Source organism: Micropterus salmoides, unplaced genomic scaffold, assembly GCF_014851395.1.
Source record: "Micropterus salmoides isolate LMB-PRFRI ecotype aquatic unplaced genomic scaffold, ASM1485139v1 Ms_hic_scaffold_21, whole genome shotgun sequence".
Lineage (NCBI taxonomy): Eukaryota > Metazoa > Chordata > Actinopteri > Centrarchiformes > Centrarchidae > Micropterus > Micropterus salmoides.
The window spans coordinates 742,320-759,509 of NW_024041262.1; the positions used below are offsets into that span (position 1 = coordinate 742,320).

Here is a 17,190-nt window from a genome sequence, read left to right on the forward strand (position 1 = left end):
TATCACTGATGAACCACACAAAGAATATTATATCGTTTTTAAACAGTGCTTGAAATAGACCCCCGAGGAACTGCGTCATGCATGAATTTGTTGGCCGCATGGCACGCCCGCAAAACTCTGCACAAGACTAGTGAATGGCAGGTGAGCAGAGAGAAAATGGTCTACAATAAGCCTCAGTTTGGCTACAGTTTAAGTTACACTGACTAATAATTAGAGACAGCAGCTCTGCAGCTTCTCAAGATTAAAGCGAAGCTAACGTGTACCAATCAATCACAGGCTGGAAGGGGCCAGACACAAAAAAAGGTTGATGTGCTACAGCAAACCTTCAAATGTTGAACACATTGTTTTGCATGAATGGTTGTGATTATTGATGACTTAGTACAGGCCACAGAACACATTTCTTCCACAAGGATTTAATAACAAACAAACAAACATGTGAATATGGCACTTTCCATTTCACACTGGCTGTATGTGATTTCTAAAGTGCCCATCTTAAAATGTCAGCCAAATATAGAAACCTTGACCCTTTAATCCATCTCTGAGGATTATTGTGAAAGTGCCTGAAGGGAATTCACATCTGCAATTTGAATACCATATCTCTATCTCTATCTATATACAGTAGGTGGTGGCAGAGTATTCATCGGTAGCTTACTTTAATACCTTTGAACATCAAGCTCTCATATGATACAACCTGTGTATGTGGGTGGGGGGGGGGGGGAAGAGATAGCTAGACATAGTGGCAGAGAGGGAGAGAAAGAGAGAGAGAGAGAGAGATACAGTAACTCTGCAACATTACCGATCGACCTGAATGCACAGGATCTGTTCAACTCATACATAAAGCCATTTTGTTCATTAAATTCATGACAAGATCAATGCTGGCCTCTTAGATTTGGAAGTCTATTAAGAGTCCAATCAAATCTAATCTAATTAAACCCTGTCACCAATCACAGATAAGACCTAAGTGTCTCAGGATGCTGTGTAAAAGGTTTATGACCTTGCCCACTGAACTGAAGGGATAGCAATATTTCCATCAGCACGTTTCACACAACACACACTTCAATTACCCTCTCCAATCTGCCTATTGTTTAATCTCACCCACATTTTGCATTGTGACGACTAACTATGTTTGATGTTGTACATATCAATAAATATAAAATACCTCGTTAAGACCCCACCCACATACACACACACACACACACACTAGGGCACACTGCTTCCTGCATTGACATTGAATGTTGGCATTGCCTTGTCCAAAAACATTATGTTGAACATAATTCCTAGAGAGACTAGACTTCTGTACCCAGACTAAGTTGCATTTGAGTTAAAGTCACTTCAAAAGTATTTCCAGTTTGTTCCTGGCTTCAAACCAGCAACCCCAAACTTAGTAACCTAGTCTATCTGGTTCTCTGGCCTCACTTCATGAAGTGAGTGCCTGTGTGCAGTTAAACATTGATCTGGAGTCTGAGATATGGAGCAGGCAACATTTAGTACTGTCGCTGAGGTGATAGTATTCTATCGTCGAGGAGATAAGAGAGTGATGGCGCTCTGACCTCCCTGGTGGTCCCTCTGTAAACAGTGCTAACGATTGCTCCTGGTGATAACACCTAGCTCCGCTGCTTTCTTTTTTCTTTCTTTCTATCACACATTCCTTCTGGCTCTATCTCTCTGCCGCCATTCTGGTCCCGCTCCTCTTTCTCCCTGTGCGGTGGGCCTAGGGTAATATCCCTCCCCTCCCACTGATATCCCTTTGTACTCACAAGAGAAATCCTAGAAATCCCCTATCCTGCTCGCCTGTTTAATCTCCTTATCGGTGTGGAGATTACAGCACACAGTGAATAGAAGAATGAGCAGTGAGGAGCCAAGCACCAAGTGAAAATTGCTTCACTTTGATATGGTGGGACTCGACAGATTACAAGGATCTTAAGTGAAAGATGGCTACAGAGGTCTTCTGAGGACTTGACTGATACCAATACCAAGAGTTTGAATACAATTTTGCACCTGCAAAATGCCAAAATATAAATTAATACTTAATTTTTCTGTATTTAAACCGCCAAACTCTCTGAAATATAGACTAATGACATTCTTTCTGGTGGATTAGCGGTTCTAAAAGTATTACCGGAGGAAACTTTGATAAAATAAAAAACATTTGACATTTTCAGAGGAGAAGAACAGATACAGGTGACGTCAGAGATTAAAGTCATGAAAGAATTTGAAGCAAAGCTTTTTTAAAGATAATTCCATAAATGCAAACTTAATTTTTACAGCATTACCTTGAGGTCAGATAGGGTAAGTATATGTCCTTGACTAGTGGGCAAAATGTTCCACCGTACCAAATTTTGTGTTTCCAAGTTTAAACGTTTATGCTGCACAGACTTTTTAGCAGAGGAAACTAAGAAAGTGTCACAGGATCCAAATTGAAAACTTTACTCACTATGATCTGAGCACCCACATTATTGGTAAGTCAGACTTCGTCACCTGGGGATTTGAACACTGGAAGTATAGACCCCCGGAGTAGGTGACTTATTGACCGAGCAACTGGTGAGAACATGTTTCCACACACATTGTAACAAGTTGAGGCAGTCACATCACATGTGCCAGACCCAGATAGTTTTGTCAGTTTAAACTTAAAACGCTTACAACAGTCAAAATGTTGGTGATACAATTCTGAAAAAATTACTCATCATTCTGACAGTTTTGGGTGTGTTGTGAAAAAAAGCGTCTGACTTGCATTTAATTAAATATTTTAGTCTTGTTTTTATAAGTGAAAATATATCAATTGTATTATTAATTAGTGCACATATATATGTTTCTTGTATCAAAAGATGACTAGTGTATCTCAATTAGTTTGTGAGTTATTAAGGAAAATGTAAAATATGTTACAATTGCCCCCGGTCTCCCCTACTGTTGTCTTGTTCTCATGACCCCAATCTTGTGCAATGTCGCATCAAGTGTTTTGCCACACCACTAATCTGAGCCCTTAAATGTCGCCACCACTTTTCAACACGTGTACATACCACTCAGCTCGTTTGGAGGAATATTACAGTAGGTATACATGTTATATGGAAGTGTGGTGTATTGGTGAGGGGTGTCTGACCAATTTGGATGGGCCGCCTGGGTCAAAAATGGCAGGGCCCATTTTTTGTCCCAGTCCAGCCCTGGCTGTAGACGTGCCTTTAATCACCAGTTTCACCAATCACCTGTTGCATCAGAAAGGCTCTCTTAACCTAAGCTGTATCATTACGAAGTCATTAGTTGTACCTGTAAACCAGAAATGATTTCAATCAGAAAGGAAGTCAGTGATTTAATTAAAAACATTTAGTTTAATGTGATTTAAAGTCAAAATGAACAGGGAAATAAAATTCTTTCGGGGTAAATGAAAAGGTAATTAATAAAAATTCATGCAATCATGCAAAACAAATGATGCACTATATGTTCTGTCTATACAGTATAAATAAAAATAAACCAGTTTATGTGTGGAAAATGGCATATGCATGGTTTCTGTGTATACACATCTCACCCCGAAGTGGGAACACTTAAAACAGCCTCTGAGGACAATAGAAAGCTGTTGTTGAGTATGCTAGAGCCTGCTTTTGGCCGTACCTACAATGAGAGGCCACAAACATGAATCAATTAAAGCATTACTGTGGACACTGGCAGCATTTTGTCCATTTAACAATTTGACACGTTTCTGCAGTGGAGAATTACATGGATTACACGGCTGATTGCCAGCAGCTCATGACCACACTGCCTCTGAAATGAATATGGAGAGGAGCAGAGATTCACACAGACAATGCAGCTCTTCTAACAGCCGGCTAGCTTGTCACTGAGCTAAACAAAGTGTGTAGGCTGATACAGAGTAATGTCAGGCACTGGATTTGGAAAGTGAATCAAAAAAGTGTAAGGAGTATGTGGCACACTGGATGTACAGCCTCAGCTCCCAGCTGATGTCACTGTCTATCCTCCTCCCTAAACACACTGATAAATGAGTTTACCAATGAATTAGGCCTTTATGTACCTTTTCATGGTCAGCCTCTGACATGATGGATATATCATTATTGTGTTTGTATTTTTTATATTTCAAACAAAGTGAACTTTTGAACTAGGCTAGTTATTTTTCATTCAAACGCAAATAGAATTGGTAAAATAAGCTATTCGAGAGTGGAAACACTATTTTATATCCCTATTTCAAAGATGATGGAGCAAGTGTTTGTCCACAGATTTCTGTCAGCAGCTGGAGGTAAATGTGTTTGTCTGGGGACTGAACTGATATGTTACAGATTTCAAATAAAGTTCTGTTTGACATATTTATTTGGCTCCATGTTTTTCTGTTGCAAGGTTTGCACATAACACTGCTTCTCTCTCCACTAGCACACGCAGCCATACCAAACTGTCATTATACCAGAGGCCAGAGTCCAGTTTAGCTTCAGTTCAACACCACTGGTGTAAAACAGGCCTCAGAAAGCGGGAACCTCAGGGTCCGAAAAGTGGAGCCAATGCAGAAGTGCCTTAAACCTGCATTCTTTCTAATGGCCAGCAGGGGAAAACTTCATTGCTTGCAAAAAGAAGTCCAATTGCATTGAAGTCAATGACAAAATGAGGTTATTCTCACCTGATTAATTACCTCACTAAAAACTTTCCTAATGAGTATGATCTCAGTCGCTAGTTTAAAGTCTTCTTCAAAGGAGCATTATGTTCATTTAGTAAATTATTGTCCCATTTGAAGGAAGACCAAAAAGCAGGGTATGCTTTAGGGCGTGGATACCTTGTAATTGATAAGTTGTTAAGACGGCAAACTGTCAGGCATAACAATGCGTATCCCTTGCCAGCTCCACCCTCTCATCCAAATATGGTCACTTGTGGTTCCATAAAACCAAGATGGTGACGACCAAAAGTCGACAAAACCAATGGGTGAAGTCACTTCTTTCTTATCCACTTTTTCCACTTATTTTATACAGTGTATGGTCTCAGCATGACTCTATTATATGTCCAAGGTCTCTTTTTAATGTGCAGCTTTGCAAAGCTGTTTAAAATGCAGAGGAAAAGTAGATAAGCTCCCTGTTCCTCAATAAAAACGAGAGTGAGTGGTTAGCTAAGAGTTAGCTAAGCCCAGCTCAAGTTAAGGGTACAACAGCAGGATTGAGCAGGGCTTCATCCAAAACACCATCAGTTCAGGGCATCTGAGAATGAGATATATTGAGGAGGATCAAAACTGAGACAAGCAGAACAAGAGGAGTTTAAAGGATGCAATCTCTATTCTGGAGCAGGTCCTAATTTCACTGTCTAGCGCTCCATCAGGCCTCCCTCTCTCTCCTCCTCTAATACATGCAGTCCCCTGCTCGGCACACTCAATTATTTATCAGCTTACAGAAGCACTGAGGAGAGCAGAGAGGAGGGAGCCACAAACCTCCTTTCTGCTCTTCACAGTTGCTCCTTTCTTTCCCTCCATCTTCCATGTACAGTGAATAATTAAAGTGGCAGTCCTTAAGACTTCACTCTTGGTTGATTTGGCGACACCTAGTTACTGATGGTAACAGCAACTGCAGTTTAATACTAAAGGCCCTAGAATTCTGGGAGCAGCAAATAAAACTATTGTGGTTTTAATAAAGAAGTCAGGCAGTAATTGGCCTTTTTTTATCAATCTGTGAACAACCGTGATCTGATTTTATGCTGCACACGGCATGAGTCTGCAAACAGTGAAAGTGAAAGGAGTTGGTTACCTCGTTGGACATGGCAGCCTGTCACCTTCCGCCCTTCATCTAACAGCTCACTGTGGCTTCTCCTTATTGTTCCATACTCCCTGTTATATTTGAAACTAATATTTTAGCAGATTTTGCACATTTCTGATGAATCATAGCAGCCAGGGCTAAGCTCACTGACAAACACATTGCATTATTAAGTCAACTTGTGTTTCGGCAGTTAAATGCTTTCAATGTGAAGCAACAGCAGTAGTAAATGTTCGGTTGGCATTAGCAGTAACTAAACAAAACAGTATCTCCAGGAATGTCGCCACAGACACCCAATTCATAATACTGAAAATATACACTCACCGGTCACTTTATGAGGTACACCTAGGTGTTCAATTGCTTGTTAACACAAATAGCTAATCAGCCAATGACATAGCAGCAACTCAATAAATTTAGGCATGTAGACATGGTCAAGATAACTTGCTGAAGTCCAAACCGAGCATCAGAATGGGGAAGAAAGGGGATTTAAGTGACTTTGAACGTGGCAGGTTTGTTGGTGCCAGACGGGTTGGTCTGAGTATTTCACAAACTGCTGATCTACTGGGATTTTAACGCACAACCATCTCTAGGGTTTCCAGAGAATGGTCCGATAAAGAGAAAATATCCCGTGAGTGGCAGCTGTGTGGACGAAAATGCTGATGATGTCAGGGGTCAGAGGAGAATGGGCAGACTGGTTTGAGATGACAGAAAGACAACTGTAACTCAAATAACCACTCTTTACAGCCAAGGTATGCAGAATACCATCTCTGAACGCTCATCTTCTGATGGCTACTTTCAGCAGGATAATGCACCATGTCACAAAGCTTAAATCATCTCCAATGGCCTCCACAGTTACCAGATCTCAATCCAATAGAGCACCTTTGGGATGTGGTGGAATGGGATATTTGCACATGAATGTGCAGCCAACAAATCTGCAGAAACTATGGACCAAAGTCTGAGGAATGTTTCCAACACCTTGTTGAAAGCATGCCACAAAGAATTAAGGCAGTTCTGAAGGCAAAAGAGGGACCAACCCTGTAGTGGCCGGTGAGCGTATATTATATTGTATTATAATATTGCAATACTTTCATCAGTGGGCGATATCTGGGCTCAATCTCTATTGTGTTAACTCATTTGGCAATAATGACTTAACAGGCATTTATTTATATGATCAAGATTGCCACGCAAATGAGGGGAAGGGAAACACGCTGGTCATCACCTGTTCCCTTTTCCCCTTTCTGTGTCTCTGGTAAGCACCCAAATCCTGACCCACCCTCCAGCAGCTCTCACAATCCTTTTGTCTATCACTTTTTCTTCCTTCCACCTCCACCTTCGATGTACTTGTTCATTAGTTCCGGCTACTTGCTTTGTTTCCTCTCTTTAAGTCCCTGTTATCATTCTTACATCTCTTGCACCGGAGGTCTTTGTTCTCGCAAAGAGTCTCCGAAGGGACAGATGGAAGTGCTTTAACTCTGTTACTGTTGTCAGAGCATCATCAAGAAGATCACTGCCACTTCAGCACTGTGTGTGTGTGTGAGAGAGAGAGAGAGAGAGTATATGTGTGCAGAAGCACTGCAGTACAACTAGCTCATAATATTTTAGTAATTTAGTAATACATTTAACAATTGATATGTTTTCAGTTTAGCAGTCAAAGATAAGTGTAAAATAATCTCTCGCCATCTTGCTTATTAAATTTGTCATAAGCATGCAGGTGTGCATGTATAAGTGTATGTGCATATATAATAAGAACCTGCAGTTGTGTGTGTGTTTGTGTGTGCGCTTATTTACAGTATATTTGTGTCTCAGAGAAAACGAAAGAGGGAGACAGGGAGCAGCAGTAATGAAGAGGAATAGCTAATGTCAACTGCACTTGGTGCTGCCTTGGTATCAAAGCCCCGTGCTTGCTTCATATCTGCAGACAGCCACGAGCAACAGACTCCCCATCATTAACTACTATACAGCACACCGGGCTGAGATAGGGAGCGAGAAGGAGACACTAAGACAACAGGATGAAAACACGATAAAGCAAGAAAGAATGCCGGAGGAGGGCAACAATGAACAGCATGACAGAGGAGGCTGAGAGGTCGCATCACCTCTGTCATTTCACTTTTCCTTTCCACACTTATTTACATTCCCTTTTAAAGGCAGCGTGATATGGGTGCACCAGGAAGCAGGAGGCTGGCTGCTTGAATAACCGTTTTTTTGCATCTTTTCAGGGATGCAATCTGAACAGTGTTTCAGCAGCTTCACCCTGTGATGGTTTATTTATTTATTTATTTATTTAACAGGGACAATGCACAATATATGTACTGTACCAGATATAGCTAAAAGCTCATTTCCATCTGCAGTCCCTGGGCAGGTGCCAATAGTGCGCAAAATATTACAGTAAAAAAAAACTAATCCCAAATCCAAACATTACATTTCATAAATTTATAGATAAAGGCCAACCACTTCAAATAAGCCAAATATACCTCCCAATAATCAAATAAACCTCCCAAAACCATAATAAATTCCCATATAAAACATAACATCAACAATCCAAATTACAAGAATTTTACCATGCACACAGTAAAAAATATACTGGCCACATTCAGTGTCTCATAGCTCCTGATTGTCCTTCAACCATATTTTCACACTGCCTTTAAAATATTATTTATTTATTTTATTATTCCTTACAATTACAACTCTTATAGCGATTTCTGCACACCGAACAAAGGAGTCTCACACTAAATAGGATATAATAAGCTTGAGGGGTTCCCAAAATGCATAGTGTTTGAGTTTTAAACTCAGAAAAGCTTGAAAGCAACCCAAATCTATGGGTTGTATTGAATCACAATGCAACGCTAGAACTAAATCAATCAGCTAAAGCCTTAAGGTTTGCTGTTAAACAATACACATCAGCCCACTTCAGCAGGTAAACCAGAGATCCATTAGCTTGGAAACACACTTGATGGGCGGCCCTGCACTCCAGACAGTCAGCGAGAACTTGCTTGAAGCCTCCGGTAGGTCTGCAGTACAGCTTCTCCAGGCGAAGGTCAGTACGGTATCGTTGTGTTTCCAGCTCTACACTGCACGTCAATAAAAAGCCTCTACACGCTATCAGCTGAATCTCCTGCATCTCGTCTAGGCCAAACTCCCATGACAGGCACAGCAGAAACACACACTAGCACTCACACTTTTGCTCACACAGTATGATGGAGCTGCTAATCCAAATGATGTTTAACCTCGATAATAGGATATAGTTTAAGCATATATTTAAGAAAAAAAACTCTTGACAGTGTGTTTACCTCCAAATAAACTATATTCTGTGTGTAAACTGTGTCCAATATGTGAATGTGATTGTATCCCATTTGGGTTTGAAAACATATTGAGTCTAGATTTTTTTCACAAAATTCCTGTGATGCTGTGAATCAAAAGACGCAACATACATTCATACATATACATAGAACATAGTATACACACACACTTCTGCCATGATAGCAATGTAAATGTGGTTCCCCTTCGAGGGAACTGCGTCGGTGACGACACTATGGGAACGCCTCTGGGCGTGGCAGGGCTGAACTATGAATGAAACTACTCCAATCATATTGGTGTTACTAGAACGGTAGTGTGTGACTGCGTAACCGGAGGGGTATATAAGCACGCCGGCACACAGGACACATTAGCTTCTTTCTATTCAGCAGGCACTCTGGCTATTTTTGGAAGCTCCATCATCCTACCTGAAGTCGAGACGAATCAGATCATGTCGAAGCGATTCCGACAGTGTGTCTCTCCCTGTCAGCGCTTCACCACGGAAGGTGATACCCATGGGATGTGCGTCTCATTCCTGGGGATGTCGCACGCCCAGGCAGCTCTCGAGGGGACGGCCTACGACCATTGCGAGGCCCTGCCCCTGAGGGTGCTGAGGTCTCGAACGGCTCTCTTTCTAGAGGATGGTCGGATGTGCTCCCCCCGTGGCACAGGCCCCGCGGTCGCTCAGGCGTCGCGGCGGCTCTGAACCTGGGGATCGCAACGCGAGATCGCCGAGGGTGCCGGAACGGCTGAGGCCTTTTTCCGGTCCTCGTCCGCGGATTCCTCCTCCCCTTGTTTCTCCCACTCGAGGGGTGAGTCCGGAGAGGCTTGCACGATCTGGCTCTGAGGAGCTAGATGTGCCCTTACCACGTCGGCCCTTACCATTTTTTCCGGATCTACACGGCTGTCTACGTCCCTCCGGCTGGACTACGGCAACGTGACGGAGATCAGACAGCACGGCTACGGAGCGATGCCACGAGTGGAGGAGGCGCTGGCTTGCTACCTCTCTCCCAACCTCGCCTCATCCCTCCGGACGCCGGCGCTTCCCACCAAGCCGTGTCGGATGACGTCCAATTTGGTGGGCAAGGTCTACATGGCAGCGGGTCGAGCTGGTACTAGCCTGCACACGATGGCTGTCTTGCAGGCATACCAGGCCGATCTCCTTCGGGACTGTGACGTAGGGGGAGGTCCTGACTGAGCTCAGTGGAGTGACGGACTTAGCTCTCCGTGTGACCAAGGAAATGGCCCGTTCCATCGGCCGATCCATGGCGGCTTTGGTGGCTACAGAGCCCCATCTGTGGCTCAACCTCTCGGGCATCCAGGGGAAGGAGAGGGCTTTTCTCCTGGATGTGCCCCTCTCGCCTTCTGGCCTGTTTGGCAAAGCAGTGGATGCTGTCGTCAACAGGTTCCAGCACGCCAAAACTCAGGGGGAGGCGTTTGAGTGATATCTCCCCCGCCAGTCAGACTCCAGGACCGCGACGGCTCAGGAAAGGCGGACGCAGCCTTCGTCCAGCACCTACCGCCGCAGCCAGAAGCAGAGCTTCACTGGATCCCCCTCAACCAACCTGGGACGCAAGACGGTGCTCTCGCCCACAGCCCCCCGAGAAGACGGATCTGAGGACCGTCATTCAGTCTCTTCCTCCCCCTCCCTGCCCCCCTTTCCCCGAGAGAGGCCGATCGAGGTCCCGTCTCTTGTGGTGGCTCCAGCAACAGATGTTGTTTCTCCCACCGCTTCAGCGCTCGGGACGCGCTAGCCACCAGCAGGCCCTCGCCGGTCTGTCCGCCCCGAGGGGCGGCAGCCGGAACACGACTGGGCTCACAAACCGTGGTTGGAGTTTTCCCTGGCGGTCCTCCGCTTCAGGGCGCCACCGGGGATTACCGCGGGACACCGGCCACCAGCCCCGAGGGTTGGGACAGGAAGTCCACTCTCTGTTAAGGAAAGGGTCCATAGAACTAATTTCCCCGTTGCGTCCAATTTTGGATCTGCGGTCCCTGAACCAATCTCTGAGGAGATTCAGGTTCAGGATGCTTACCATCCCCGCCATCATCAGTCAAATTCAATCCGAGGATTGGTTTGTCACAATAGATCTGCAAGACGCTTATTTCCACATCTATATCCGTCCCTCTCACAGGAAGTTCCTGAGGTTCGCCTTCAGGGGCACGGCTTACCAGTATCAAGTTCTTCCGTTTGGCCTAGCACTATCTCCCCGCACATTCACCAAATGCATGGATGCAGCTCTGGCCCCGTTGAGGCTCCAGGGCATCCGCATACTGAACTACATCGACGACCTGGCTCGTCCTGGCCCAGTCTCGAGAGTTAGCGGTTCGACATTGAGATGCCGTCCTCGCCCACCTTCATCGTTTGGGGCTGCAGCTCAACGCAAAGAAGAGCGTGCTGATGCCCACCCAACGGACTACGTTCCTAGGGGTGGTGTGGGACTCAACGACGATGCGGGCCCACCTGTCTTCCGCACTCGTCGAGTCCATTTTGTCCACAGTGACCGGAGTGCAGTTAGGCCACGCCATCACTGTAAAACACTTTCAGAGGGTGTTGGGTCTCCAGGCAGCAGCGTCCAGTATAATACCCTGCAGTGGTGGCTAAAATCCAAGGGATTCTCCCCGAGGGGAAATCCGCTCCGTCTGATACGGGTTACGAGCGGGTGCCATCGTTCCCTGTCTGTATGGAGGAAATCTTGGTTTCTGTCCCAAGGTCCCATGTTGGGAGCGATCTGTTGCCGAACAATTATTCGACAGATGCCTCACTCACGGGATGGGGCACGGTCATGGACGCCCGCTTCGCGAGAGGCTCCTGGGAGGAGCATCATTTCTCTTGGCACATAAATTGCCTGGAAATGTTGGCAGTCTGCGCTCGCGCTCATTATGCAAACTGGCACATCAGATCCTCCTGTGGTCCCAGCAGAGACTGCTGTCCCTCAGAGCGATGTACATCCCTGGGACCCAGAATCAAGGAGCAGACCTGCTGTCGAGACAGGGGCTGAGGCCCGGGGAATGGAGACTCCACCCCGAGGTGGTGGAGTTATTATGCAGAGTTCGGACCCATAGACGTGGACTTGTTTGCGTCCCAAGAGACGGCGCACTGTCCCCTGTGGTTCTCCCTCTTGCCCCCAGCCCCGCTAGGGCTGGATGCCATGGCGCAGACGTGGCCAAGGCTGCGTCTGTATGCGTTTCCCCCAGTCGCTCTGCTCCCCGGGGTTCTGGAGCGGGTCCGCCAGGACGGCGTCAGTCTACTACTAGTAGCCCTGTTTTGGGGCTACTACTAGTAGTAGTAGCCACTAAAGTGTTCACCACCTGGTGCAGAGAACGGGCGGTGGACCCAGTTACCTGCTCGGTAATTGTGATACTGGAGTTCCTCCAGGACCGTTTCTCCGCTGGCCTCTTGCAGCATTCCACGCCCCTCTGAGTGGTGGGCCCTTGTGGAGGCTTCCACTGGTCGTGCACTTCCTCCATGGAGCCAGGAGGATGAGACCCGCGACTTGTTCCAGGGTTCCCACCTGGGACCTGGCAGTGGTTGTTGAAGCACTGGCTGAGGCCCCCTTCGAACCCCTGGAGTGGGGGATCTCCAGGCACTTTCGATTTCTCCCCGATGCCTGGAGTTTGCCCTGGGGAGGGTCAGGGCCATCCTGCACCCTTGTCCAGGTTATGTCCCTAAGGTTCCGGCCAGACTGGCAGGGTCCACGGTGCTGCAGGCATTTCATCCCCCACCTCATGTGACGGCGGAGGACGGGAGACTTCATCTGCTCTGCCCTTCTCAGAGCACTACTATATATATATATATTATATACTAGTATTTACACTCTGAGGTCTTCCCGGTGGAGGAAAGCAGACCAGTTGCTGGTGTGTTTCGGGTCCCCCAAGGCTGGGCTCCCCGCTTCTAAACACACCATCAGCAACTGGATCGTTCAGACTATTTCCCTGGCCTATCAGGTGCGCGGTTTGCCTTCACCTATGTAGTTTCATTCATAGTTTAGCCCTGCCATGCCAAGAGGCGTTCCCATAGTGTTGTCACCGACGCAGTGTCTCGTTCCCCTTCTCGGGGAACAAGGGTTACATACGTAACCCGAGATGTTCTGCAGCTTGTGTGTCACTCTCTCTGTAAAATGTTGTGAGCAATGCAGGTGTTTTAGATGCTGTTTACTCTTTTTCCCACCGACCAAGAATGTAATAATTAAGTCATACTTACGTTAAGTGTTGAATGAGGAAAAGTATGCATGTTATGTTATACTGACAAACAGGACGCTTTTCCTTCCATCATCCTTTATGTCAACAAGTCATTCAAAATAAATATAGAAAATTAAATGTATAAGTAATGCAGCCTGTGGGACAGCTGAAACACTATATATTATTGCTTTCCATCTCAGTGTCACTGCTCACTTCCATGCAACAAATGACAAATATCGTGGGAACATTGTGGTTCTTTCCACAATCTGAAATAAAATCAAATCATATAAACACACCTATGTCTGAATGACATGAAAAATCAATTCCAGCAACAGATAGTTGAAGCCAGCAATGTTACATATTCATGTCTGAAAAGACTATCGAGTTACATGGAATGATAGGACAATAAACATCTCACCTTAAATGTAAACTCACCTAGCCATATTACAAGTTTCACCTGCTAAAATGTTATAACCAGTTTGGATTTACTTTGACAAACTGTCATGTGATGTTGCCATGTTCTAAAAAAGCAATTAATCACTGTTATCATACCCTTCTATCTCTTTGTAACAGCTCTTTCATTTGCTCGTTTTTACTGGAGATTCAGAAATTGGAGAGCTGCAGCTAGTGACTTCATTTGCTGTAGGTGACAGTTATAATTATACTAGTCTATTTTCTAAATAATTTTTTTTATATATATCAAACAGACTGGACCTCTATAACCTTTGCAAGTCTTGTCTGACGCTGGCACTGGATGTTTTTTTCTGACTTCAACTGTTCAAATTTCAACCCTTGAAATTTCAGTCCAACTAGGTGACAGAGAATCTTTTGCCCATCAACACAAATAACAATCAGCTGTGAGGTTTGTCTTACTCATCATGTCAGTTATAGAGGTGCAGGCTATAATTTGATAATTTGTGCTTACTGAGGAACCACTGGAAATAAAAGACAGTGTTTTTTGTCCAGATACTTTCTACTCAATCCTTAAAACTGGTACAATGCAAATACACTGCCATGATAGCAATGTAAATGCGGTTCTGCTGCTTTTGTTTCGATGACTTGATGAGCTTGTGTGTCACTCTGTCACGCATGTTACGTTGTATTGACGAACAGGACACTTTTTCCTCCATCATCCTTTATGTCGACAAGTCATTCAAAATTAATGTCAACAATTAAGATAAACTTCCATTTGGAAGAATAATGACTGAATTATTTAATAATGAATAATTAATACCTAAATAATGAATACATAAAGACTGATACGGAGAGATTATCTGGACAAGAAGAAACATCTTTTCTTTTGTTTAGGAACATGCACAGTATGTGGTATGCTGCAATGATTGGTCTTACTTTGGAACATTAAAGTCAACTGTTGGAAGTCAATACTGTATATGCGGTATTACTGTATGGTAATACCATGTGTGATGGACTACTTCTCTTGAAAAACACAAAAAATAATAATTTCATTAATTCCTTAACAACCATATTTTGATAGTTCCAGATTCACAGCTTAAGCAATATACACTCATACAACAAAGTTCCCAGGAGTGTGACCACCGCAAAGCCACAACAGCATCCCATCAGTATTCTGGAAATCTGAGAGCACAACCAGTGTTTGAAATGCCATAACAATGACATCAATTCTATCTGAAACATCATTTCTCTAATCTTCACTTCTTTGAGACCACATCCATCTGTATACGTTCAAACATCCTATTTTTACCCATGACCTCTATTACTAAGGCTAAATGCAGTTTCTGCTGTATCACCTACAGTAAAATCTCTAAAGTCAGACCCGTAAAACAAGACATCATGCTCTTGCTTTCTACAGCAGCAGAGGGGGAAAGTATTACTGTAACAGGAGTGTACTTTATTAATGCCAATAAAAACCCCTGGATCATTAGTAAAGGGCCGCAGGAGTGGGAAATTATACAAACCTTTATGTCTTGTCACTTTACTCACTCTCTCTCATACATGCGGCAGTTCAAAGAAATCATTTGCTAGGCATTTTCTGGTACAAGATAATAAAAAACCACAGGGTCAACAAGGACACATAGTTTTGATCAACTGGAAATAAAGAGCTGAGATTAGAGAACAAGCAAAGAAACTCACATTATCACACAGTATGTCAGTGTACAGTATGCCTTTGCTTTTATGTGTGAGTCTCTGGTCCCTCAGTAGTGTTTGGGAGCCCCCGCAGGGCCCCAGTACTCACCCAGAAATACATCATCATCTCGGCTGAGAGGTGATGGGAGGCCAGGGTGTGGAAGACGGGGGTTTGCAAGGCCGCTCTTCCTCTTTTTGTTTCTCTCTCTTGGTGTGTTTGTCAGTACGTCCTGCACTGATCTTTTTTGGAAGACGTTTTTTTTGACAGCGCTGTCTGCCCAGTGTTATCTGGTGACCAGCTAATTTCCTCTGTCTTTATGGTTTCGTAGATGTAGCTAGAGTTATAGAGTCCCTTTTATGTGTCCCTTTGCCCCAGAAGACATTCGGTCTTCCTCTCCCGCTGACTCTTCTGAAGCGTGACTTCGTCTCTTAAGAGTCGCCACTAAGGATCTCACGCTGCTTCTCATCCCCCTGATCCTTTCAAAAAACTCTTCCCCTGCTTCTTCAACGAAAGGGGAAAAAAAGAGTAAAGAGTAAAGAGAGAAGCAACCAGGAGAGAAAGTGCTGCGAGGCGTTACTGTACCTCCCTTTGCTTTTTGTTCTCTACTTCACTTCTTCTCCTGCCTCTTCTTCCTCCTCTTCTCCAACCTGACACTCTTTCCTGCCCACTCAGCTCTTCCTGCCTCCTCTTTTTCTCTTTCTTTGCTCACTGTAAACTATACTGCTCTCTATTTCACTGACATATACGGAAGCCTGTGTTCTCCTAGTCTGAGCGCACTCTCTGCCTTTGCTTTTCTTCGCCTCTTCTTACGGGTAGCTCCAGTCCAGCAGCTGTGTTTTGAGGGGAGGCAAATCTGAGATGGACTTTCTTCTACAGCGTTCCTGGGTGAAGAGTGCTGGAGAGGCTGGGGGTGGGAAAAGCTAGAGATCACCACATGGTACAGTAGCACAGATGCTTTCAATCGGGTAGAGACAAGTGCAGAGAGGAAGGAGTGGGGAGGAAGGAGTGTGTGTGTGTGTGTGTGTGGGGGGGGGGGTTGCAGATGCACGCTAGGATGTGGAAGACGGTGACAGGCTGAATAGAAGTTGTGGGAAAACTGGATGGAGGAGCTGGAAAGAGGGAGGCGAGATGAAAGAGAGACGAAAAGAGATACACAAAGCTGGGAGAAAGGAGAGAAAGAGGGAGCAGCTTGGCTTGTTGTTGCGTATGCTAAAGAGCCAACAATACCAGCCGGTTTCATTAAGTTGCAGTGGGAGCATCGGGGAGGAGGAGGTTTTGCGGTTCGGTGGTGGTGCGCGTGGGGGTAAGAGGCTAGAGAGCCGTCAAAACAAAATACAATTTAGAGCGCTTGTGTAACCTAAGAAGTAGAGGAGGAAGAGAAGAGAAAGAGATGAAAACAGTTACACTGGAGCTGCTGCCTCTCTTCTTCTTGTTCTTTTGTTCTCTCTGTTTTTCCTTCTCGGCAGAGGGAGGGCTGGTGTGTGCTCGTGTTAATGTGTAGATGTGTATGGATGTATGTGCAGTATACATATGTGTGTGTGCAGTGTAAAGCAATACGTGTTTTGCATGTTCACTCTGTAAAATTAGTTTACAAATTACTTCTATGTCACACACACACACACACACACACTGACCACTAATAATGTGTTTTATACGACTTTGCATCTGCATGATCATACACAGGTATAACTTGTGTGTGCCTGTTTATATTTGATGGGTTTGCAATATGGCTGGGTGAGAGACAGGCAGAAAGAGAGAGAGAGGTGTTGTAGCCTGCCTCAGCACATTTAGCCCCCAACCACCACCAGCACAGTCAATACACAACTCAGTCAAGCTGCCATGTTAACCTCTTCACTGCCTGAAATTCTGCACTAACACACACTGGGAATA

The 17,190-nt window shown here is 44.8% G+C and overlaps 1 protein-coding gene across 5 annotated transcripts in view; it reads right to left on the reverse strand.

Moving 5' to 3' along the window:
• rbfox3a (RNA binding fox-1 homolog 3a) overlaps positions 1-17,190 on the reverse strand; it is a 330,750-nt gene that overhangs the window by 296,941 nt on the left and 16,619 nt on the right. The window contains exon 1 of one of the 5 annotated variants that reach the window (XM_038736118.1): positions 15,409-16,164. The exons of 2 other annotated variants lie outside the window; for them this stretch is intronic. In XM_038736118.1, the coding sequence (XP_038592046.1) occupies positions 15,409-15,426 (18 nt within the window). In that variant the 5' untranslated portion in view covers positions 15,427-16,164. Of the gene's footprint in view, positions 1-15,408; positions 16,167-17,190 lie in introns of those variants that run through there. 2 more of the 5 variants (XM_038736120.1, XM_038736117.1) reach the window with 2 other exon arrangements.